We start from the raw sequence: 27,571 nt of genomic DNA, 5'->3' as shown, positions 1-27,571 counted from the left end.
TCTTACTGATATGTCACTTGCATAATAATTTGGAACGCAGTATATGGACCGAAAACAAAACACATTTTTCTAAATATCTTCTTTTGTGTTCCACAGAAGAAAGTTGAGGAGTTGGAACGGTGTGAGAGTGAGTAAATGACAGAATTTTTCATTTTTGTTCTCTTTAACTCACTAGACAAAGGATGTGGTGAGATTATGAAGATTTACAGCTATGCAAGGCGTTTGTTAGAAAGGCTTTCAACACCGCAGTGTACTAACCAAAGGATATTCCATGAGAAGCATGTATGATGCCAACATGAATACAGCACAGTTGTGATCAGTGTTAGTGATAAACTTGATTTAGGTTAAGTAAGAGTGTGTCACACAGTGCAATTACTTTATACTGTCTGCAAGGTGTAAATCTTGAGCTTCACTGTTGCTGGAAAACACTAGACCCAATTGAACCTGCTGTAATTGTGTATGTTTATGAGTACAGGGGATGAGATGACAGCAGACATTAGAGGTGTAAGCAGGTCTGCAGTATGAGCAAGAGACTAGCAATGAGGAGCAGAGCGAGGGAACTTTCACAGTGAATTTCTGAGACATTCCTACAGGTCACGACAGCAGCAGATGTCTGCTCTGACTTTAGATCCGGAGGAGAGACGATCATCCCTTGAATCTGACAGAGACAGAGAAAAGAACTTTTAGAAACCACTTGAAAATACTGACCACTTAATAACCACTCGAAAAAACACTTTGACAAGGATACTACTGTTCAAATTTTTGGGGTCGGAAAGATTTTTAAAAATGTTTTTATGTTGACCAAGGTTGTTTTTTTTGTGTGTTTTTTTGTCAAAAATAATTTTCCTCAAAATATTTTAAAATGTAATGTATTCCTATGATGGAAAAGCTGAATTTTCAGCATCATTACTCCAGTCTTCAGCATCACATGATCCTTCAGAAATCATTCTAATATGCTGATCTGATTTTCAGGATTCTTTGATGATAGAAAGTTCAAGAGAACAACATTTATTTTTATTTATTTTTACATATATTATTTGTATCAATGTAATTTTTTTTACTGTCACTTTTGATCAATTTACTGTCTTAAAATATACTGAACCTAAACTTTTGAAGAGTATTTCAGTGCGTTTGTGCCCTCAGTATTTGTTTCCACATTAAAAAGTTCTTCCCATACAAATAGGACATTTGAGATCACATGACCAGCCAAATAATAGTATTATCTGAATATCTTCCATTGTGAACAGCATATTTAATTTGCATTCAGTATCTAAAAATGGCTTCTTTTTTATTATTCTGCATCCACATCACTAGGTGTCAGGTCAGTATACGTCCAAGGCGCCTTATTGGCCACATATACAAAAAATGACTGACAGCAATGAAAGAATATAAAAGAACACACAGGCCCAGCGTAACCAAAATCACTCACCGACCACTCATCCTGGCCGATCTTGGAGCAGCGAACGTTCATGGGGAGTTTCCGTACAATGTCGTTGAACGCTTTCCCTCTCTTCCTTGTCCACTTATATTTGTCCATGGCCTCCGTGAAGGATAGGTTGCTGTACTTCTTAGGACTCTTAATCACAAATGGCCAAGTTCTTCAAAAAGCAAAAGAGATTGGTGTTTGGTGTAGTGCATTTACTTAATATCATAACAATACTTAAAGGGTTAGTTCATCCGAAAATGAAATGTCTGTCATTAAGTACTCACCACCATGTCGTCTCAAACCCGTAAGGCCTTCGTTCATCTTCGGAACACAAATTAAGATATTTTTGCTGAAATCCGAGGGTTTCTGAAGCACACATAGGGAGCAACGTCATTGTACCTTTTGAGGTCCAGAAAGGTAGTAAAGACATCGTTAAAATAGTCAACGTGACTACAGTGGTTCAACGAGAATACTTTTTGGGCGCAAAAACAAAACAAAAATAACAACTTTATTTAACAATTTGAACCGCTGTCAAACGCAGTTGATGTAGTGAACACAGTTCAGCGCTTCCGTGTTCTACGCCAGAACGCCGACTCATTATTGGCTGGCTCCTGCGTTAGCATCATACTCATGCATCGTGCTGCTCATGTGTACAGCGTCGGCCAATACTGAGCCGGTGTTCCGACGTAAACACGGAAGTGCTTAACTGTGTTCACTACGTCAACTGTGTATGACAAAAGTTCAAGTTGTTAAATAAAGTTGTTATTTTTGTTTTGTTTTTGGCGCACAAAAAGTATTCTCATCACTTCATAACATTGAAGTCACATGGACTATTTTAACGATGTTTTAATACCTTTCTGGACCTCAAAAGGTGCAATGACGTTGCTGCCTGGTTCAGAAACCCTCGGATTTCATCAAAAATATCTTAATTTGTGTTCCGAATATGAGCGAAAGCCTTAAGGGTTTAGGATGACATGAGGGTGAATACTCAATGACAGAAATTTCATTTTTGGGTGAACTAACCCTCTAAGTCTCTAAGTACAGTTTTCTATACAGTTATAAGAAATGGGAACTGGAGCTGTCAAGCTTACAAGAGGACGCCAAAGCACCTAAAGAGTCCATATGACTCTTTTGAACTAAATGGCACGTCTTGTCCATATTACTTTTTTGAATTCAAATTTAGATTATATAAAGTAACTGATTTTTACTTAAAGGGATAGTTCACCCAAAAATGAAAATTTGATGTTTATCTGCTTACCCCCAGCGCATCCAAGATATAGGTGACTTTATTTCTTCAGTAGAACACAAATGATGATTTTTAACTCCAACCGTTGCCGTCTGTCAGTCAAATAATGCTAGTGGATGGGAACTTCTACTATAAGAGTAAATAAAACTTGCATAGACAAGTCCAAATTAAACCCTGCGGCTCGTGACGACACTTTGATGTCCTAAGACACGAAACGATCGGTTTGTGCGATAAACCGAACAGTATTTATATCATTTTTTAACTCTAATACACCACTATGTCCAACCGCGTGCAGCACTCGTTAGTAAGGTCTGATTGCGCTCTGACAGCGGCAGTGATGTCTGGCTCTCAGTGAAGTATATGCGTGAGACATCACTGCCGTTGTCAGAGCGCGATCAGACCAAATGAATCGAGTGATGAATGCAGTTGGACATAGTGGTGTATTAGAGGTAAAAAATGATATAAATACTGTTCGGTTTCTCGCACAAACCGATCGTTTCGTGTCTTAGGACATCAATGTGTCGTCACGAGCCGCAGGGTTTAATTTGGACTTGTCTATGCAAGTTTTATTTACTCTTATAGTAGAAGTTCCCATCCACTAGCATTATTTGACTGACAGACGGCAACGGTTGGAGTTAAAAATCATCATTTGTGTTCTACTGAAGAAACAAAGTCACCTACATCTTGGATGCGCTGGGGGTAAGCAGATAAACATCAAATTTTCATTTTTGGGTGAACTATCCCTTTAAGACATCCCTAGGTTTCTTGGTGCGTTCATAGGAGAAATAGTGATGTCTGATATATATATATATATTTTTTAATTATCTTTTAATACAGTTTTTTTTCAACTGCTTACACACATTTTTGCAAAACTTTGCCTCCTTTTTTCAAAACTTTACACACAAATCCAAGAATCGCACACACAAAATGCAAAATGCCTCACATCTCTTGCAAATTGAAGCACTGCATTCAAAATATCACAAACACATCTAAAAAACAAACATCGGTCTTACGTTGCAAACAGCTTTGGCATAATATTCTATTTTTGGATATATCATATACATACAGCTATTAAAAAACCAAAGCTCTTTTTTCATGAGCTCCTATGTACATTTCTGTACAATATCGAAAGTAATCGGCAAAGAAATGTTGAAAAATTCACAGTAAACACGAAAGCAAGATTAAAGCCAAACTATTTATTTTTTTACTGTAAGCATTTGTGGTTGTGAATACAGTATTACACAGTACGAAAGAAAAGAAATCAACCGTGTGTAGTTGGACAGAAACAATGGTTCTGTTTGAAAAAGGAAATCAAGATACTTCCTGTTAGATTTTTGTGTGTTACATAGAGAATTGTGTGTATTTTGAAAAAAAGTGTTTTATGAAATTGAAAACTGAGTTGAAGGCCGAGAATAAGTGTATGGTTTTGCAGATTTGGTGTGTGGTTTTGGTGTTTGAGAGTCAGGTTTCAGAAATTGTGTGACAAGTAAGGATTTTGTGTGAAAAAAACTGTAAATCGATTGTTTTGTTTTACAAAACTGAATGATTTGTTCAGATTTTTGATATTGTACAGTAATTGCATGGAATCAGAAACCAGCACAATTCTTTTAAAGGTGCCCTAGATTATGTTTTTAAAAGATGTAATATAAGTCTAAGGTGTCCCCTGAATGTGTCTGTGAAGTTTCAGCTCAAAATACCCCATAGATTTTTTTTAATTAATTTTTTTAACTGCCTATTTTGGGGCATCATTATAAACGCGCCGATTTATGCTGTGGCCCCTTTAAACCCCGTGCTCTCCGCCCACAGAGCTCGCGCTTGCCTTAAACAGTGCCTTAACAAAGTTTACACAGCTAATATAACCCTCAAAATGGATCTTTACAAAGTGTTCGTCATGCATGCGGCATGCATGCATCAGATTATGTGAGTATTGTATACTGTTATATTGTTTACATTGATTCTGAATGAGTTTGAGGCTATGCTGCGTGGCTAAAGCTAACATTACACACTGTTGGAGAGATTTATAAAGAATGAAGTTGTGTTTATGAATTATACAGACTGCAAGTGTTTAAAAATGAAAATAGTGACGGCTCTTGTCTCCGTGAATACAGTAAGAAATGATGGTAACTTTAACCACATTTAACAGTACATTAGCAACATGCTAACGAAACATTTAGAAAGACAATTTACAAATATCACTAAAAATATCATGCTATCATGGATCATGCCAGTTATTATTGCTCCATCTGCCATTTTTCGCTGTTGTTCTTGCTTGCTTACCTAGTTTGTTGATTCAGCTATGCACATCCAGACGTTCTGCCCTTGTCTAATGCCTTTCATAATGATAATGTTGGGAACGTGGGCTGGCATATGCAAATATTGGGGGCGTACACCCCGACTGTTACGTAACAGTCGGTGTTATGTTGAGATTCGCCTGTTTTCCGGAGGTCTTTTTAAACAAATGAGATTTATATAAGAAGGAGGAAACAATGGAGTTTGAGACTCACTGTATGTCATTTCCATGTACTGAACTCTTGTTATTTAACTATGCCAAGATAAATTCAATTTTTCAATCGAGGGCACCTTTAAATTTATGCATTTGTGTTTCAGAGAAGAAACTTTTTTTCATTTTTTCAGTCAACTACTCCTTTAATATTAAACACTTTACGCTTTGCTATACATATCAATGCAAATATCATAGTTTATACATTTAATTACCTATATTTCAACTCCTCTTAGCAGTAATGAACTTTTAAAAATGATTTTTAAGGTAATAATTAATGTTTCTAACTTCTGTGCTACTTGAATAAAGACTTCATGTGAAAATACAGATATGAATTTTTAACATATTAATTATGGTACTGTTAAACATATTCCCCATGATGGTTTGAGTGCCATAAATATACTGATCAAAGATTCTCCTGAGGGTCCATATCTCCTCAGTGAGCTAAATAGGGGTGTGTGAGTGTGTGGTGATCGAAAGACAGAGGGCGCTTGGGGCAGAGCTTTGAAACTAAATCTGTTTAGAGTTGCCAGGTCTTTTCCCTTACAATCCCCCTAATTCCAGCATCTGAGCACAATACTGTTCTGAGCCTCAGGGGGTCGAATAAACACACTCCACCAGCAGGGTCCTTCAGATGTTCCTCATTTTAGACGTACACACACACACCCACGTCCATCCAAAACACACATTCGCCTGCTCACATGCGAAATCACAAACAAACATGTGTGGACATAACAAACCACACACATCTCTTTCTCTCTCTCTATACAAACTAGTGAAAGGAATCTATACAAATTATCAGCAGCTCAGCAGACGCCCACAGAACCTGGGAGTTGAAAACACGCAGCTGCTCTGAGATGTAGACCTCCTTTAAAACTCATATGCTATATTATGTGTTTAGATTTATACCATGGTTGCGATAACACCTAAAATTAGACAAGAACTGCTTGACTTTCTAGATGAGTTCTGGAGAGTCACCATGTTTGAATGTGTTACTAAACTGATACAACAGTGATGTTATGATACCCAGAGATGATGCTTTGTATTTGTATAAACATGTATTTTTTTAATCTCAGCAACGAAATCGCAAGAGCGGCAAACTAGATTTGATAACATCTGTCAGATGGCTTGTGGTTTCAAAGTGTCTTTCTTTTTTAGCTCTCTTAGAATCAGACAAACACATTTTATAATGACCATTCCAGATGTTCCAGTGGGGCGGACAAACAATTTGTACTTTCTGATGGGAGCAAGATGGCATGTCTTCTGGTAAAGCTCTTGTGCTGACATGACAGCAAGAACATTTGGATAAGTGAAAACATTTATCCTCACTTGATCATTTACCTACTCGGCAGGCCATCAATTAACCGCCGTTAATCTATTACGGGTCTGTGATAGGGACACCAGTCTTATGTGAACCAAGTTGTCATTGGAAAGTCTTCCATTTCACACTATTGTCTCAAGTTTGTTCCATTTAACTAAACCTTTTGTCCTTGAACTTTCTTTCCATTGTTTTCCTCCCATTGTTTCTCTCTGTTTTCTTCTTCTTAAGTTTCATAACCTACTCATTCTGCTTAGTACTTGCTTTTGTTATTGCAAATTTCAAGGAGCTGTAAGTGATGTAAGCTGTTTTGGAACATAAACCAGACTAAAACCCAAAGTATTCACCTTATTTTTAACGTAACAGCTGGTCTCATCTGCTTCCAGTTATTTTAGCTGTAAAAAAACAGCTATGCTGCTTGATATTGTAAACTGATATTTGTTATCATATTATTTTAATTTCTTATTGTAATCATAAACTGTTTTTTTTTACTTTTTTTTTTAATGTTTACTGCACTTTGTTTGTTCTAGTTATTAGTGACTAATGAATCTGAAATCTCTCACATTCACAGAAAATTGTTTACTTCCACGTTGTAAAATAAGGTTTTTGCACGCACACTGTTAAGCTGGGCACACATTTAACGACTAGCTGAAACATTCTAAGACTGTGCTGAACATACACGCGATTGTTTCCTGCGACTGAAGCAGATTTAAATACTTACACATGGAATTTAAACACCGACTGTAATCGCAGACTGAACGCAACTGGCTCTGACTGGACGCGTTTGAGCACGATCAGTCATAAGTATCAATTTACATTCATAATCGGCCTTACAATCGTTAAGTGTGTGCGCGGCTTTATGTGTGTGATGTAAATTTTGGTATTAGCCAACTGTATGCTCACACCCCAATTTTTCTAAAGCCCAAAGTATACATCAGTTTTGATGAGAAGTTGACAGTGTGTGTGAACACAGGTGTTCATCCATTATCTGTGCTATTTCTCTCCAGAAGTTATGACCGATAACTTTGTACTTTTTAAAACTAGTTGCGTGTATCTCTTAACTCTTTCACACAAGTGCTTGTTAATGTTTACACTAGTGCGTTTTCATTTTAAAACGGCGTTTTGAAACGAAAACGATCCTCGTCTACACTGCCGTTTTCACAGCGTTTCATAAACGATCTGCGTCTACACTACACAACCGAAAATGCATGTCACATGACCGTTCATGCACACTGGGCATGCGCGTACAAGTTTAAACAGTAGCCTCTTGCGCATGTAGGTAGCTGCAGTATTTAAAGGTGCCATCGAACGTTTTTTTACAAGATGTAATATAAGTCTAAGGTGTCCCCTGAATGTGTTTGTGAAGTTGCAGCTCAAAATACCCCATATTTGTTTTTATTAATTTTTTTAACTGCCTATTTTGAGGCATAATTAGAAATGCGCCGATTCAGGCTGCGGCCCCTTTAATTGCTCGTGCTCTCCGCCCCCTCCCGAACTCTCGACTCTATCACTGCATAAACAAAGTTCACACAGCTAATATAACCCTCAAATGGATCTTTACAAAGTGTTCGTCATGCAGCATGTCTAACCGCGTAAGTATTGTATTTATTTGTATGTTTACATTTGATTCTGAATGAGTTTGATAGTGCTCCGTGACTAACGGCTAATGCTACACTGTTGGAGAGATTTATAAAGAATGAAGTTGTGTTTATGAATTATACAGACTGAATGAAAATAGCGACGGCTCTTGTCTCCGTGAATACAGTAAGAAATGATGGTAACTTTAACCACATTTAACAGTACATTAGCAACATGCTAACGAAACATTTAGAAAGACAATTTACAAATATCACTAAAAATATCATGTTATCATGGATCATGTCAGTTATTATCGCTCCATCTGCCATTTTTCGCTGTTGTCCTTGCTTGCTTACCTAGTCTGATGATTTAGCTGTGCACATCCAGACGTTAATACTGGCTGCCCTTGTGTAATGCCTCGATCATGGGCTGGCATATGCAAATATTGGGGGCGTACACCCCGACTGTTACGTAACAGTCGGTGTTATGTTGAGATTCGCCTGTTCTTCGGAGGTCTTTTAAAAAAATTAGATTTATATAAGAAGGAGGAAACAATGGAGTTTGAGACTCACTGTATGTCATTTACATGTACTGAACTCTTGTTATTCAACTATGCCGAGATAAATTCAATTTTCAATTCGATGGCACCTTTAAAAAATGCAGAGTTTAACAAAGCCAGCAAAGATTGCAGTTCAGTCCCCATGTTATTGTTTATATGGTCGTCAAGGATACGCAGAGCGAACGTGGGCAGCCAAGCCATCATTTTCAAAAATCTCTGTTTTGGTCCGTTTACAGTGAAATGCAACCCTGGCGTTTTCTAACTAAAACAGGCTCTGCAGCGTTTTCGAAAGTCTCTGTTTTCTTGTGTCGAAAACACCAGAGTAGTGTAAGCGACAGGCGTAACCATAGCAAAAGTTATGCGTTTTTAAGCGAAAACGCGCTAGTGTAAACGGGGACTCAGCCATCTTTTTTGTTCCGTCTCATCTGTTTCTTTTTCAGGACACATGCAACTCTAGTTTAAAGGATGTCTCTTGAGCACACTATCAAATGTAGTTTACATTAATAGGCTATGTGTTCGGATGTACGCATACGCTAAGTATTTATGTCAAAACTGAAGTATACTTTAGCCACCGAATTAGACTATCCAAAACCCCACCTTCAAAGATGCCATTGTATTTGAAGCATGTGAGTAGTAGCATCATAGTGCTGTCAAAGTTGACAAAAACAAGAACAACAAACAGCAATAGCGCTTTCGAATAATAAAGTAACAATTGACAATTGCTAAATAAGGCTGGATATAGCAAAATGACTGACTGATTGGCTAAACAAAAAATCTACAGTCTAGTCTCAGGCTGTCACAGATATTTCAGGATGGTTAATACAGTCATTTCTTTCAGGTAAATGAGATGTTTTTGTACTGCTGCTGCATACTTCAGTGCCATTTACGATAAATGTGCTTATTCATTGTTATGAACTTAAGAAGCCCTTCTCTGAGGCGTTTTTTCAGACTTACGTAACAGGCTCCTGAATCTCTTTGACCCCAATGAATCTGAGCTGGCCGGTGATTTCTGGTAAACTCTCACACCTGGCAAGGTTAACCCTGGGGTAGTACAGCAGATATGACAAACACATCTCATCCCGTGTACTAAGACCTCCCTGTAGAAAAAAAAAAAAGATTCCACATTACTAGGGTCAAGACCTTGAAATACTACACTGACATAATGCATTTGAATCACTGTTACAGCCAAAGGCCTGTGACAAATTATGCCCATTACTGAGCAAAGCTGAACTGACATGTACAGAGCAGCAAATATATCTTGATCTCTCTAATATGAATCCAAAACACCAGTGATTTGGCTCTGATGTTTATGGATTGTGGACTGTCTACAGAGAAAAAGCAGCTCGGCTCAGCCTATCAGCTCACTGGCTTCATGTGTACGGGCAAACGTCAGCAGCTGGATCCATCTCCACAGACTTGCAGCTGTTTGCAGACACATTGTTTAGCCAAGAGCATGCAGACTTTCACAGACCAGCTGGAAAAAAACCCTGTTGTTGAGATTTAAAGACGTGTTTCTAATAGAGCTGTTCAGTTTGTAGTGCTAAAGTCTATAGTTTTAGTCTATTGTCATACAGTTTTTTAGAATTTTATATTTGAAATTAAATTTTAGTTTTTTTGTTTGTTTGTTTTTTTGTATATGTTAGGGTACTTAAAAGTTGCTAACAAGTTGATACATTAGGACTACCGTGGTTGTGTACCTTACAACATGTAAAAGGTTGTAAAAGGAATAGTTCACCCAAAAAAGAAAATTCTCTAATCATTTGCACCCAAATGAAAGAAAAAGTATACTTCAATGCAACTAAAAAAATATTTTATAATAAATACCACTAATACTTAAATTGATTTTTAGTGCATTGAAATAAAGAATACTACCGCAAAAATATACAGGTGCTGGTCATTTAATTAGAATATCATCAAAAAGTTGATTTATTTCTCTAATTCCATTCAAAAAGTGAAACTTGTATATTATATTCATTCATTACACACAGACTGATATATTTCAAATGTTTATTTCTTTTAATTTTGATGATTATAACTGACAACTAAGGAAAATCCCAAATTCAGTATCTCAGAAAATTTGAATATTTTGAAAAGGTTCAATATTGAAGACACCTGGTGCCACACTCTAATCAGCTAAATAGCTCAAAACACCTGCAAAGGCCTTTAAATGGTCTCTCAGTCTAGTTCTGTAGGCTACACAATCATGGGGAAGACTGCTGACTTGACAGTTGTCCAAAAGACAACCATTGACACCTTGCACAAGGAGGGCAAGACACAAAAGGTTATTGCAAAAGAGGCTGGCTATTCACAGAGCTCTGTGTCCAAGCACATTAATAGAGAGGTGAAGGGAAGGAAAAGATGTGGTAGAAAAAAGTGTACAAGCAATAGGGATAACCGCACCCTGGAGAGGATTGTGAAACAAATCCCATTTAAAAATGTGGGGGAGATTCACAAAGAGTGGACTGCAGCCGGAGTCAGTGCTTCAAGAACCACTACGCACAGACGTATGCAAGACATGGGTTTCAGCTGTCGCATTCCTTGTGTCAAGCCACTCTTGAACAACAGACAGCGTCAGAAGCGTCTCACCTGGACTAAAGACAAAAAGGACTGGACTGCTGCTGAGTGGTCCAAAGTTATGTTCTCTGATGAAAGTAAATTTTGCATTTCCTTTGAAAATCAGGGTCCTAGAGTCTGGAGGAAGAGAGGAGAGGCACACAATCCACGTTGCTTGAGGTCCAGTGTAAAGTTTCCACAGTCAGTGATGGTTTGGGGTGCCATGTCATCTGCTGGTGTTGGTCCACTGTGTTTTCTGAGGTCCAAGGTCAACGCAGCCGTATACCAGGAAGTTTTAGAGTACTTCATGCTTCCTGCTGCTGACCAACTTTATGGAAATGCAGATTTCATTTTCCAACAGGACTTGGCACCTGCACACAGTGCCAAAGCTACCAGTACCTGGTTTAAGGACCATGGTATACCTGTTCTTAATTGGCCAAAAAAATCTATGGGGTATTGTGAAGAGGAAGATATGCCAGACCCAACAATGCAGAAGAGCTGAAGGCCACTATCAGAGCAACCTGGGCTCTCATAACACCTGAGCAGTGCCACAGACTGATCGACTCCATGACACGCCACATTGCTGCAGTAATTCAGGCAAAAGGAGCCCCAACTAAGTATTGAGCGCTGTACATGCTCATACTTTTCATGTTTATACTTTTCAGTTGGCCAAGATTTCTAAAAATCCTTTCTTTGTATTGGTCTTCAGTAATATTCTAATTTTCTTAGATAATGAATTTGGGATTTTCCTTAGTTGTCAGTTATAATCATCAAAATGAAAAGAAATAAACATTTGAAATATATCAGTCTGTGTGTAGTGAATGAATATAATATACAAGTTTCACTTTTTGAATGGAATTAGTGAAATAAATCAACTTTTTGATGATATTCTAATTATATGACCAGCACCTGTACATAGGAGTTTTATTAGCGTATTTCTTAAAAGTGTGCTTTAAATGCTTTAAAAATGAGTTCAATCTTAGGAGACTTTTATATAGTAATCCTAAGTTTAAATAACATTGATTTAAATAAAAATATATTACTAATGTACTGGTTATAAGTGTACTTAAGTACATTTAATATAAATGCACTAATTAGCACTAACACTTAAATTGATTTTAAGTGTAGTCACATAAAATAAACCAAATATACAGAAGTGTTTTATAAATGCATTACTTAAAAAAGGAAGTACTAAAGAAGAATTTTTAGTATATTAAGTGCAAAATTAGTGCACAAAAACAGCACGTTTAGTACATTATGAAAGTGTACTAAGTGTATTAAAATAAAATGTATTTTAGTGCACTTTTTTTTTTTTTTCTTCACCTGGAGACCTTCATGTTAGTCCAAAACTGTCTGGTATAACTGTCTTTCTTCTGTGAAGCACAAAATAAGATAATTTAAATAAAGTATCTTTTATGTTCCATAGAAGAAAGAAAGAAAGTCATAGTTTTGGAACAACATGATGACAGATGTTGACATAATTTTCATTTTTGGATGAACTATCCCTTTATGTTGGAGAACAAAATGATAAAGTTTCAAGAAATATTCACCACAGACCTTTCTTACTCATAAATCAAGAAATGCTATTTTAATATCCCATTAGAAATTCCCAAAGGAAGCCATGGGAAATTACCGCTCGGGGTGGCCTACAAATCAGACAACTTGCCTGAACAGCTCTATTACAGTTAACTAAGGTTTGCTATTATCCAGGATTAATATTATAAATAATTCTGTATACAGTATGACACACATCTGTACAATTGTTGTTAAAAAACAAACAAACAAGACTTCACAAGCTTTAATCTTACCCAGGTCATGTTCATTCTGCCTTTAGTATTGTATCTACATTCAGTGATTAGAGAATCCCCCTGGTGACAGAACAACAGGTCTGTTAACACACGGATAATAAAAGGGAATTACAAAAAAAAAAAAAAAACATTTGCTTGTCTATTATGCTCACTGTTGTGTGCTGGCCAAAATGAATATATCATTGAAACTTATTTGAGTATATACCGTTAAAACCTCACTGATTGTTATCACAGAACAGAACAGGATAACAAGTCACAACTCACATATGAGTCACCTCTTGCCTGTGGGCCCTTTTAAATAAATAGACACCAGTCTTACAGATGCACGGTGCGCACTCTTTACATGTTGAATTTATTACACCACTCTTAGGTAATACAAAGTGCTCGGATATGGCTGAGACACTTGAGCGGATAATGATAATTGCTTTATTCTTTACTACTAAAATACTACTAATCCCTCAGATATAAACTATAAACCCTGAGAACAGTGTAAAGACTTTAGTTGGTGTAAATGCCATATTTAATTTGACCCAAATGAGACTTTGAGGGATAAAAGCACAGTCTGTTCACTATATCAGAAAATTAGTAAAGCAAACTGTGAGGTTCACTGTATCTGGTGATTAATGCAACACATCAATTTCACCCTCAGATGGAGCAATGAAGATTATGAAACTGAAATGGATTCTGACTGACCGGCAGGATGATCCTCTCCTGGCTGAGCGGCTGGAACTCCTGGAAGTTGAAATCAAACTGATCATCTGAGGCAAGTGGCTGAAGCTCGACCTGCTGGCGGAAGTGTCTGGTTCTGATAGCCCGTCCTGCCAGGTGAGCATGGAGCAGAACTGCAAACACATGAACTCCACTGGGCATCTCACTGTCTAATGACTTACAGGAAGAGAGACACATGTTATACTCCTTTTTTTGTGGTCTGGGTTTTGAGAAACTTTAAAAAGTTTGGAACTAATAAGACATTTTTATGTTTTTAAAGCAAACTAATACTTCTGTTCAGCAATGTAGCATTTCATTTGGTAAAAAAAAAAAAAAATGTTGGAAATAATTGTTTTTATGCACTACTGTTCAAAAGTTTGGAATCAATACAATTTTTTAAAATAAATTAATACTTTTATTCAGCAAGAATGCATTAAATTGATCAAAAGTGACAGTAAAGATTTTTTATAGTGATACAAAAGATTTGTACTTTAAATCAGTTCTGTTCTTGTTCTTGTCCTTGAAAAATGCATCACAGTTTCCACAGAAATATTAAAGGATTAGTTCAATTTAAAATGAAAATTAGCCCAAGCTTTACTCACCCTAAAGCCAGCCTATGTGGATATGACTTTCTTCTTTCTGATGAACACAATCAGAGTTATATTAATAAATATCCTGACGCGTCCAAGCTTTATAATGGCAGTGAACAGGACCAACGAGTATGAAGCTGAAGAAAGTGCATCCATCCATCATAAATGTACTCCACACGGCTCTGGGGGGTTAATAAAAGCCTTCTGAAATGAAGTGATGCATTTGTGTAAGAAAAATACCCATATTTAACAAGTTATAAAGTTAAAAACAGACCGCTTTCCGCATTCAACTTACAAATTTTTTTTTCTCCGTAATTTGAATACGGAAGGCGTAGGACGTAGCGTATGCATTTTGAAATGCGAGTTTTACACTTTCTTTGTAAGATGAATATTATATAATATTTTTCTTACACAAACGCATCGCTTCACTTTAGAAGGCCTTTATTAACCCTCCAGAGCCATGTTGAGTACGTTTATAATGGATGGATGCACTTTCTTGAGCTTCATACTCGCTGGTCCCGTTCACTGCCATTATAAGGCTTGGATACGTCAGGATATTTATTAATATAACTCAGATTGTGTTCATCAGAAAGAAGAAACTCATATACATCTAGGATGGCTTGACGGTGAGTAAAGCTTGGGGTAATTTTCATTTTAAAGTGAACTAATCCTTTAAGCAGCTGTTTTCAACATTGAAAATAAAAAGAAATGTTACTTGAGCAGCAAATCAGCATACTAGAATGATTTCTGAAGGACCAAGTGACACAGAAGACTGGAATAATGGCTTCTGAAAAGTTATTTTAAATTGTATTAATATTTCACAATATTACTATTTTTTTTTACCATATTTCATTGCATAAATGCAGCCTTGGTATGCATAAAATACATTTACAACAGCATTTATTCATATAAGTAGTCATTTGTAATAATATAAGTCTTTACTGTAATTTAATGCATCCTGGTGAACAAGAGTATTGATTTCTTTCAAAAACACTCTTTCATATTGATTCCAATTGTCTGAATGGTAGTGTAGCTATCAAATATCATATTATAAAGAGTAAATGGAGTGTAACCACAATAATTCCTGTGTTTTTGCAGTCCCACCTCCTGGAGACACTCCTGTGTGCAGTGTCCTTCTGTAATATAATCCTGCATGCCTGGGGGCAGCATGTGGTAGAGACTGACCCACACTCCTGTCTCGATGACCCCAGCATCATAGCGCCTCAGGCTGGGGCTGTAGTACAAACGCAGGCCTGAACTGTCCACTATCCCTGTGATGAGATCAAAACTCAATGACAACTTAAACTATGTTACTAGGTGGCGATTTCGTATGAATTTGTGAATTAAACAAAAACATGATTTTTCGAAAAAAAAAAAGCAAGCATGAAGCCCACCCCTAAACATACCCGTCACCGGGACGAGAGCAGATCATATTAAAATATATGAATAAGAATGTAGGAATTCATATGCCACCAGTTCACCAAAACTTAAAATAGATTGTGTTGGCTCAATCATTACATAAAAACTCATTATTGATTGGCTGAAAATCATTTAGTATTACCATGGAGACTATATTGATTATTATATGCACTAAGTAAGGTCACTAAGTATGGCATCACTAAGGTTTGGCCTTAAACTGTTAAAGTGTTACATAAAAACAGATATAACATATGGTACCTCTTTGTAAAGATGGGTTATCAAAGTGAATCTCCATCTGCACATAGACTGGATCTATTGAGGTTCCTATAGACATTCCAGCATGTGGAGGATAGGTGAAGCCCTGCAATATATAAAATAATTTCCATTCAATATCTGAAACTATCATTTATTTCAAATTAATATGAACTTATGAAATGACCACCTCTCCCCCAATAGCCCAGGCGAACAGGACGGTTTCGCAGGTGAAGAAGGAGTCCGGCATATTTGGATGGTAGCATTCATGTCCTCTGTTGATCTCACTCTTGTTCAGATTGCTGTCGCATTGGTAGAGCAGAATGTGATGAACCAGATTCTCATGACCCTTCTGAATCAATGGCTCTATCTGAAAACACCAAACGTAATATGAAAAGCAGGATCGTGCGCCACTCAGAATTGAATTGAGAATACTTTTGAATTTTGTTCATTTCTGAGTTTAAACTGAGGTAGCAAATGGTGCAGAATAGTTTGAATCGAAGGAATTAAAATAATATTAAATTCAAATAGGTTCCCTTAACAGTACAGAAAAACCTTAAGAAGGACTAATGTACTATAAAATATATTTATTTCTTTATTATTAGTGCATTTATATCATTATAGATTGAACCTGAAAATTATATTATAAATGTCAATATTTATGTCAAACAATGTGGTGGACATTTTTTGCTACTGTTTGGTTTCTTTTGATGGCTATGTTAAAGATTTGACAACTTGTAAACTACTTATCAGAGAATGAACAGACATAATTAGCCCAAATTATTGATGTTAATATTTATATTTTATCTCAAAATTTAGTACATTTGTTACACCAATTCAAGTTCCAGTTCAACAATCCTGTTTATGGGTGTGGCAAATTCTTACATAAATTTTGAAATTAACCCAACCACTTAATATTTATTATTGTACACTACCATACCAAGTTTGGGGTCTCATATGCTCAACCACACTGCATTTACAGTAAAAACAGTACTATTGTGAAATATTATTGCAATTTAAAATAATTGTTTATTTTACAGTTTTTCTCAGTCGCTTTGGTGCATTTCTCACATCACTATTTACATTTGCACAACAGTTAGTTCAACCTCCACAACATTTAGTCATTTGTGCACATCATAGTAGCAGTTTCTCATTCCTTCGAACAAATTGCAAATGCTTTTGGACATGCATCAATTGCTTTCATACAACTCTCTGCTGTTTTATAACATTATCATTTGCTTATGTCATGTCAGTCAAAATTAACTATACTTGTGAATGCTGAATAGTCATTCCATATAAAACTAATAGTCCTCATTTCATTGCCTGAGTCATTACATACAAAAATGTTGAACTAGTTGTCAAAATCTATCAAGCAAATTTTACACATTTTTTAAAATCTTTTTTTCCTGAAAATGTCTCCTAAATTGAAAAATTTCTCTCAAGTGAATCTCAACTTTCACTGATGAGAAGAGGTGTGTGAAGCATTAGTTGCAACAAATGATAAGCCACTTCTCTACAATCACTGTCAGAGCTGAATCCCATAAACCCCCATTTTACAAGCATATACGAACCAAGCAGGTGTACCATTTCTACAATACTGTGACACAGAAATGGAAGGTCAGCCTCGTGGAAGAGGGGTGAGGGTGCGGGGAAGAAGGGGAAGGGGACAAAACAGGGGAAGAGGAAGAAGAGGCCAAGTACATAGGCAGATCCCTGATGAAATCAGGGCTACAATTGTGGATCATGTTGTCAATCACGGCCTCACAATGGCTGAGGCTGGTCGAAGGGTGCAGCCAAATGTTGGGAGAACCACTGTAAATTCAATTATTCAAACATTTTGTCGGGAGAACAGGTGTGTATAAATGGACAGTAATTCAGCACTAAACAATCTGCACTGCTCTACTGTCATTGTGTCATACATGAAGCTTGCAGTGGGACAAGAACTTGTCACTGTACATTTTACATTTAGACGTACAGCTTTACTGCATCACACATTTAGTGTATTGTAGTGTACAGTAGTTTTACAGTAAAGATTTGCCATATGTACTGCAATATTGTTTACAGTTGTGCACAGCTCTACCCAAAGGGAGTTTATGTTTGTTGCAAATAAGGGTGTAATTTTTCTTTTGCACAATGCTGTGAACAGAATTGCAAAGAGCATATGCAGTAAAAATGTGAAACATACATACTCAATACAGTAATGTGTAACTTTACTGTATTTTTCAAATGGCTGTGCAAATAGTATATAGTGCTGTCTTGAGCATTTTCAGGTAGCGTCACCAAGATCTGACTTTTTTGCATTGGAAAACATTGACAGAGTAAACTGTCATAATGAAAACATGACAAAGCCATTTGACTATCTTGTTCATAAACAATGGTGTCAGGACTTTTCATCTTGATGACACTGACACTTTCATTGACACGAATACTTGCTTTTGAGGAATAACCTATCCATTTTGAGCAAGTGACACGCTTTTGCAGGTTATCAACTAGGTTTTGCAGTTTGCACTAATTGTTTTGAGAACTGCATTAACTGTTGTGCAAATGTAAATAGTGATGTGAGAAATGCACCAAAGCGACTGAGAAAAACTGTAACATATTTTAAAATGTAATTAATTCCTTTGATGTAAAAGCTGAATTTATTTCCAGAATTTTGTCATCTTTAATTTAATATGTCCTTGTGAATAAAATGAGTAAATTCTTAAAAAAAAAAAAAAAAAAAAAAATAGTAGGTATTATTTTAATTTTAAATTAAATGCAATGAAATGGATTTGAAATGTTATACAATTTTTTTTATATATATAATCCAAAACAAGAACACTTTCCACTACACATGCTGTTCTGAGCTTTGATAAAGGGATCAGTCATAAAGATTTGTTAAAAGTAGGTTATCTTTTTCGCTCTCTCTCTCTCTCTCTCTCTCTCTCTCTCTCTCTCTCTCTCTGTGTGTGTGTGTGTGTGTCTGTGTGTGTGGATTCTTGAGCTAAAACTAGCTTGGATATCTTTGGAGTAGGAAGTGGGGGAATTTAGAATTATTTTTCTCCTCACAGTGGGCTTCTTCTGTCGGAACTGGAATTCTAAATAAAAGCAGTTCCAACAGAGTGAACTGTGTCCTCTCTTCCAGGGGCATCTGCCTGAAGCAGTGGGACCCAGGGCCAAACAGTGGCTGAATAAATATTCAAACATTCCTTTATTTCCCTTCCACCTCCTCTTTTTTACCCATGGGGAACCATTTTGTTTGAGACCCCAAAATCTAATGAACATGTTAGTAGTAGTATTCTAACTGATAACAGCATGTCTGATCCATCCATCTACTGTAAATCCATCACATATTCAGCTCCCACCATCCATATAATGCTATGTTGTCATTATATTGAACAGTATGATTTAACGGACATGGCTGCATTGATATTAATCAAAACGTTGCTATGAAAGATGCACTTTTTGTTTAAGTAACAAAATTGTGTGTTATGTCATTGAGAAGACACTAACATCACTTTACAATCATTCAAAAATGTTGCGCCACACTGTAAACCCGAATAAGTAGGAAAACTATCAGTTGCCTCAAATTTTTTAAGTTGAGAAATTCAAAGTTTAAGTAAGCAGAACTGGCAGATTTTTATTTTCTATTTTAATTGTTCTTAACTTGAAATGTTCGAGTACATATTCATACATTTAACTTCAAATTATCATGTATCCTCAATGTAAACATTTTTATTAATGTAAACTTAGTGTGCTAACTTGCTCATTTGCTAACATTTTAACATTAACTCTCCCTTTCGAGTACCATGGGCAAAGCATGCTGGGAAATAGAAATCTCAGCCCAGTTTCAGTTAAAATTAAGTTTGTCTAAATTAAAAGAAATAAGTTAATAAAACTCAAAACAATGAAACATTTCAGTTTACTTGAAATATATCAGTTCTGTGAACGTGAAAGCAAAAGAAAGTGCTAAATACTCATAAAAGTTAATTTAACTGAACTAATTTGTTTAATTTAAGTTTGTCCAACTCAAACCAACTAATTATTTTGAGCATTAGGGTTTACAGTGGGTATTCTGATAAAATGCTCATCACAGAGCCCAGAAAATTAGCTAGATGACAAACATTTGTGACAATTACTACAAGCACATTCCTAATTTAAATATGGGTTTGTATATTTTGCACGAGGCCAGTTATGCATTTATTGTTAGTATCATCAGCAATGTGCATAAAGTGTGCGTGCAATCTGTTAGAGCAAATGAACTACCTTTTATTTGGGATCTTACTGTACAAAGTACACCCAGACAGCCTCTTCTAGCATCACAGAGTATGAGGTTTAGCCTGAATAAGGACAGTGACAATATAGCCTGAATATAGACAGTGAGAGCATATGTCTGGAAAATCTGCTCCTGTTTGACAGTTCAACATCTGCTCCATGAAACTGAGCAGGAACAGAGCAGGAAACATCCAGACACTGCTGTGGTTATGGGGTAGCTGCTGGCATCACAGCCTGGAGCTTCACAAATACCAGACTATATGTAGAGAGGACAGGAAAAGAGGGTGAAGAGGGGTCAGCAATAACTATTGACTTGTTGGTTTTTACTGATTTGTGTTCAGTTGGTGTTAATGAGAGGTTAAATTGAGACTAAATATAATATCTAACTCAAACATGGTCCATTTACAGTACATGTACCCAAGTGATATGACAAACTTTATTTTACAATATGCTCCAGCAGTATTTTGGTCATTTAGAACTGCTTGATTTAGGCCATGACTAAAGGCTGCATGCCACTGGCTAGTGAATGCAAGCAAGTGTATGTGTGCATTTGTCTGTATGATTCATCATCCTGTAAAACATGGACTACTCAAGTCTATTCACTGTAGAGTCTTTGTATCTAGCACACTACATGCTGAACATTGCAGCAAACTACAGTAAATGGCTTGCATTCATACTGCAAGCTGCTCATTTCTGCTTATGTTTTCGCTAAAAACGTGGAGCTGTAGCCATAGTGATGAATTCATGGAGATGAATGCATGCCTGTGTTTCCACAGCTGAATTTTACATAGACACGAACTGGTGACTACAACAATTAAATAAAATTAAAGGTTAGTGCATCTGAAAAATTAGCCTGAAAGGACGAAGCTTAATTGTAGTATTTTATCATATGATTAAAGTACCTATTCTGCCTTTAATTAAGTAAAACTTGAAAAGCTTAGTTATGGGAAGACTCTTTCATCTGGTCAGAGAGTATAATTTCAGTAACGTGTCTGATCTACAAATAGCAGCTGCAAAAGACATTAATAAGCAGGTGAGACATAAAATAGAAGCGAGGGAGACAGAGAGACAGAAAGAGATGGCAACCGGCGTAGGTGACAACAGCAAAAATAAACTGATGTAAAAACAACCAATATGAGGTAAAACATACCATGTTTTGAAACATGCATGTGGAATCTAATTTATGTTTTGAATATTTTCAAGAAAAAAAATTGTATCTCACTAAGTAACTAACTACAAATGTAGCGTGACAGTAGTTGTCATGAAAACTGTCAGAGTGTTTGGCATGGTAATGGATATGACAATGTTAATATGTTTGGATGGAATAGATCTGCTACACTGCTGCTGCTCTTATTGCTGTTGCTGCAGAGCAAGTACAGGACTTGCTACTGCCAATACGTACACAGACATGCTGCTGTGAGCAAGTAAGACATGCTGCTGCACAATATAACACATAAATTACCTGTAGCAGATCTACACAGGTGGAGCTGGGGAAGGTGGAGGGTTTCTGGAAATGCACTGCAAACTGCTACAGCAAACACTGACCAAATATTTGAAAGCTGAGCTCATTTGCTGCTGATGCAACAGCTGTGCTCCATAGAGAATGATGTGGTTGCTAACAGATTGAGTTAAGGACCTATCGGCCTACGCCATCTGGAGTTTCACGACAGAACTTTGTATTTCAGTTATTTTCATAATAATAGCTTTTTCTATAGCAATGGGGGAATAATCAACGCTTAGCAAAGCTGCATTCAGTATTTATACTGACAGCGATTAAATCAGTAAAGATTTTCGAGTCTGATCCTCTCTGTACAGTGCTGGAATGTCCGATTCAGCCTAGTGAATCAGTTCATCCTAAATGTAGCATTTTCATGTTATGAAAAATCATTCTAGTGTACCTGATCATTTACGTAAATAAACAGATTCACAAAAGTGATTCACCTATTTGAGTCCTTGTATTATATTTTGACTCAGTTATGTAAATTAGAATGATTTTGTCATATTTAGTGTAAATTTATCGCTTCAAGTTTGATACTGTCAACATAAAACTCATCAGAGTTGGGGAATATATATTAACTCAAGTAACCTGAGTTACGTAATCAGATTACTTTTTCAAGTGACTAGTAAAGTAATGCATCACTTTTTGAATTTAGAACAAAATATCTAAGTTACTTTTTCAAATAAGTAACACAAGTTACTTTTTCACATTTACTGACTGACAGCTCTCCTGTCCCCATGTTGAGAGAAATAGGGTAAGTGCAGAGGTGTTGTGTGCGCTGTGTGAACATGATGGCTATTGTAGTTCTAGACTAAATGTGAACATGCATTTACTCATCTCACTAGCACAAAAACATACAGTATTCCTCAAAATGAATAGAAACAGTGAAATGTAATCTCAGAATTTTACGCAAACCTGTAATAATTAAATATATTAAATTACACAAATATACTTTATGTATTTAATCTCACTTTATTAACCAATGTCTTTGATGCTGACCTTAAATGATCCAATTCAACCAAACATGTACTAATAATCAAAAATTACTTTATATTAGATTTAGAAATAAGAGTGTTGAACTTCCTTCTCCTGCATCCTATTCTTCTTTAATCTAGAATGGCAGCACAGCTGAAAAATTAGTTTGAGCTGCGCCCTCTACTGTACAGGCGTAAATATGTATTTCCTTCCACTTCAGGCTTACTCAATTCACTTTTGTTGTGAAAGGGTCTTAACATTTACCAAAAATAGAACTTTTTTTGTTGCTATTAAAAAAAACAAGCAAGCCCAGCCCAGGTGAGAAAAAGTAACCCAAAAGTAATGTAACACATTACTTTTCATAAAAAGTAACTAAGTAGCGCAATTAGTTACTTGGATTTTTTTTTAAACCGCAGCCAGAAGAAAATGCACAAGCTTCATTAAAGCCCATAAATGTAGGTACAGTAGAAGTTAACTGAGAACGTAAAAGGTACATCACAACAGGGAGGATTTAATTGGTAAGCCTATAATTTCCTAAGCATGCATCCCTGGAATAGTTATCTCATCTATGGTTTAAAACATAACTTAAATGAATGTAAGTGTTTTAAACATTATGATTTCATTAAGATGGGCATGCTTTATGCTTTAGTTTTATTACTCACTCTGATTACATGATGCTTCTTCTTCAGTTCTGGAAATCTATAGATCTGACACCAGTATGTTGTATCCTTATGAGGCACAAGAACCTGAACAAAAAATGTTTACAAAATTGTAGGTTTGCACAAGTCACAAAACAGTTAAACATAGCAGTTAGATGGCAACAACCAGCAATATTCCATTGTGGACTGGATAGTGTGGACTTCCAGCTTTTTATTAATCCCATTTCCTGTTTTTTCCCTATTCAATGCGGAGTATTTGTTATGAGGTTGTAAATATGTACACTCTTATAAAATCTAGTGTTTGGCAGTATCCCACAGGCATAAAAGGGGCCTTGTTTTCATAGAAAATACCCAATCAGCAGGCAAAGAGTCTGTATTTTAAAAGGATTCATATGTAACCACAAATCCTTGACATTAAGGACCTTGATTTTTAAGCATGCACACAAACAGACAAAACGGTAGGCATAACACTGCCTAAGGCTAAGCCGATCTATGTCACTCTTAACTCATCAAACGCTCCAGCAGCCTGCTGCATGCACTTTCCTCACCTCCTCGTTTTGAAGGTCAAAGAAAGCTGTTCCTGCTGGGATGCTGGAGCTGCTTCCAGGGTTGAGTAATCGCAGACTCTTTCTGCCTCTGTTCATCCCATGGTAGACTGGTCCTGACACTCCCACGTCCTCCGCATGGAATGCCCAGATCACTCTCACTGTACTGCCCTGGTCAGTGACAAATTATGGGTAATTGTACACTTACTGGAAGTGCAAGAGACTTCTTATATAAGTAATAATTGAGTTTATTGAACTCCTCAATGAAAACCACACTATAGTTTTCCCCTGAACAAAAGGCAATTTGCTGACATTATAATTACAACCCGAGATCACAGCTTTGGTTTTGGTGCACGCTCCAAAAATTGGATAAAGAGACCCTGCCACTGAAAGCTGTTTCTTTTAGACTTATGGAGCCAGATGTAATGATGCATGTAGTTGTCAAACCTACCGTAATGACTTTGTCATTGTCATCACAGGTCTGGAGGTTTCTGCTGAAAGCCAGGACAGTATGTGTGCCATTCTCTCTGCCGTACAGCAGCTTGTAGCTCTGCAGTGGATCTTTGTGGACCTTTCTGTTTGAGTCTGTAAAGTAGTCCTGAGTACAGTGAGGAGGAACCAAAGTTAGACCATCTCAGGTTTGCATCTTTTAGGTTTTGATGTAGTATTGAGATCATGTGAGTAATTCCTATTGGTTTTGGTCTGCTCACATGTGATAACCTGTTATCAAAATGTTTGGTCAGCTGCACTCACAAATGTCCTATTTTTGTCCAATACATTCAGACAGAACTATGACTAAGTTTTGGAACAAAAGCAGTCATGACTCACGCTTACAAAACTAAAACTAAAATGTATAGGTATAAAAGAGCCTACATTAAACAATGCTGTTGAATAGCCCTGTGCTGAACACTAATCATAAACATCTAGGACTATTGTATACGAGTGAATAAGGTTTTTAAAAGTGCAAAAAACCTAATAGAGATATAATTAATTTTTAAGTTTTATTAAGTGTTAACACTGAGATTATGTTGTTTTTATAATCAATTAACACTGCTTTTGTCATTTTTCACAAGACGGACAAAATTTGTCACCAAAAATGTAATTCGGTTAAACCAAAATTTCAGTTTTACCAAAAGACACTTTTGGTTATACCGAATGACAATATTTTTTTAAGCAATGCTAACAGGCTGATATCTAGCTAGCTAGCAAAAGGACACTCAAACGTATTATTTAGTACAAGTTTTTAAAATATTACAACATTTTCCATGTTTTATAGCGGTTGTACCGAATGACGTGACGTTTCGGGACATGCGTATGAGCAAATGAAAACATGAATTTTCAAATAGTTAAGAGAGAGTTAGTTACTTTGCTTCACAACCATGTGGTCCTTTGCAGGTGTTTGAAAGATGTCACATCCTGTCACATGATATTGAATGCATGACTTGATCCAAAATGATTCCTTTATTTTGGTTACTCCGAATGACATCCATGAAATTATTTTTTCTAGACATTCTTTCTCATAACAAAGCAATGACTTCTACACATAATTTTAATACCATTTTACACTATGTTGATATATAATGTTATAAAATCATGCCAAAATAAAAAAAAATATACATTTATTACATTTTAAGATATTTTAATCACAAATGAATTGGCCGTATTGGCTTCAATAAAAGCGATCTCATTGTACTACCTTACATATTTTAGATGTAATATCTTTGTTTTTTATTATTATTAAGGCCTTTGGACAAAAAAATGACCTGTCACGCCATTGACAGCATACAGTTAGACACAGCTGGATTGGGATTATAATGTGCAGAGAATATGGACAGCTGGTGTGGATGTATTCAAATACAGCCCTGCTTGCATTTTTGAAACTGTGTGAATTTGAAACAGTAGTGTCTGTGCAAGCACTGTCTGATTAAAAACCAGGTCAAAATAGGGCAGCTGATTATAGTCAGGTCAGTGGGTTACTGTTGATGATCTCATCGCAATAGATTTCAGTACACAAAAAACTATATCACTGCAGACAGTGGTCTTTAATGTTGCACACACTCTTGATAATTATGTAGGGGTAATTTTAAATCTAAGAAACATGCATAGAGTTTGTAAGATTCCCATTTACTGTATAAAAAAAAAAAAAAAAAAAAAAAAAAATACAGAAACTGTAACAATATATAATCTATATTGTTTTTACAGCCACTACCAATACAGATGATTTTACAACGAAATGCAGAACAGTTTATTAATTTTAGCTATATTTCTTCTTTATTGACACAAATACTATGTCTATAACTATTAATTTAAAATGTCCATATGAGAACAAATGGCTGTAAATATGCAAAAATTATAGCTACATTAAATTAGTTACATTGCCTTTGAAATGTGACCGGTGTTGTTACATTCACAGTGGCATTATGGCATAGTAAAAGAAATGAAAGTAAAAATAAAATCAAACTGATTTGACTGTTTTTTAAAACTTTTTTTTTTTACTTTATTTTTTATTTTTACATAAGGTAAACGGATGGAAGCAAATATGCTAATTAATCAATCCAGCACAGCATTTACAGTGGCCAAAATGCAGCAGGCTAATTTTAAACTGTGAGTCAGTCTTCTTTAACTGTATAATCAGAGATGCATTCTCACCCAAAGGTGCGTGCACACTTACCAGCAGATATGGACTTCCGTTGAGCACACCACCTATCACGATATCTGACGAAGACATCGCACCGGTCGGTGACAAACCGAATCCTATATATCCTGTCGTTTCCACTTCTACTTCAAAAGTTATCGTGGACTCGTCAAATCCCCACTTAATGTTGTATCTCCCATCCGCAACTAGGGCAGCTGAATGAACGAATCGTGTCCCCTGTGAGCATGTCGAGCAGAAGAGTGAAGTTAGGAAAACTAGAGCGCAAAGATGCTGATTTTCAGACATATCGAGTTAAATCGCAGACAACACTGACGGCACTCAAGGACGCTTTTTATCCATAGAGCAGTTTATGGAAATATGTAACTTCCGAGGGCAAGAGTGTTTGTTTGCTTTGGTGCATTGGAGGCGAACGATCCTTTCAAGCGCTGGCAGCCTCCCACCGCTGAACTGTTGGAACTTGTGTGATTTGATTTCTCTTTGATGTGGAAAGACGTGTAGAGCTGAACACCGTGACTATGAGAGCGCGACGCGACAAAAGTCAAGCAGCTACAGCCATACAGCCATTATAATCAATACACTATTAAACTAGTGTAATGCTTCATTTCTGAAGTTCAAGTACCAAGTGAAGAATCACTTGAATGTTGATGACTTTGGGTTCATATAAAATCCTACTTCGTTAAGCAATTTGATTTTTCTCTGCTATATCTTCAAATGTAATTATAACAATTAATAACCTAAATAATTTCTTCATCAGTAAGTGGAAAAAGAGCCTTGAGCCCATCTACACTTCAGAATATGGACACTTGCCTAATATATTTAGTATATAAAAGTAGTAGCTATTTAACCAAGGGGCCAGGTCGGGGCCTAAACAAACTTAGGTGTGTGTGTGTGTATTATATATATATATATAATCAGTGGCGTGCAGTGGTGTTCTGAAATGAGGCACATTTTTTATTTATTTATGAATCAATGTAAATTCATGCATTACTCTATACGTTTAACACATCTTCCTTGTTAAATGAACATT

General features: G+C 36.3%; 1 protein-coding gene across 1 annotated transcript; it reads right to left on the bottom strand.

The window, feature by feature from the left end:
- Window positions 1-37: 37 nt before the first annotated feature.
- Window positions 38-27,078, bottom strand: moxd1 (monooxygenase, DBH-like 1). Its single transcript, XM_048206768.1, has 12 exons — window positions 26,560-27,078; window positions 24,340-24,486; window positions 23,892-24,059; window positions 23,347-23,430; window positions 16,148-16,327; window positions 15,964-16,066; window positions 15,391-15,557; window positions 13,682-13,873; window positions 12,989-13,048; window positions 9,582-9,724; window positions 1,430-1,598; window positions 38-658 (listed from the first exon to the last, which is right to left on the bottom strand). The coding sequence occupies exons 1-12, from the start codon at window positions 26,827-26,829 to the stop codon at window positions 497-499; spliced, it is 1,845 nt and encodes a 614-aa protein (XP_048062725.1). The 5' UTR covers window positions 26,830-27,078; the 3' UTR covers window positions 38-496.
- Between the last annotated feature and the right edge of the window lie 493 nt (window positions 27,079-27,571).

Source organism: Megalobrama amblycephala, linkage group LG11 (genome assembly GCF_018812025.1).
Source record: "Megalobrama amblycephala isolate DHTTF-2021 linkage group LG11, ASM1881202v1, whole genome shotgun sequence".
In the NCBI taxonomy this organism is placed as follows: domain Eukaryota; kingdom Metazoa; phylum Chordata; class Actinopteri; order Cypriniformes; family Xenocyprididae; genus Megalobrama; species Megalobrama amblycephala.
This window is presented reverse-complemented; position numbering and strand designations above follow the sequence as displayed.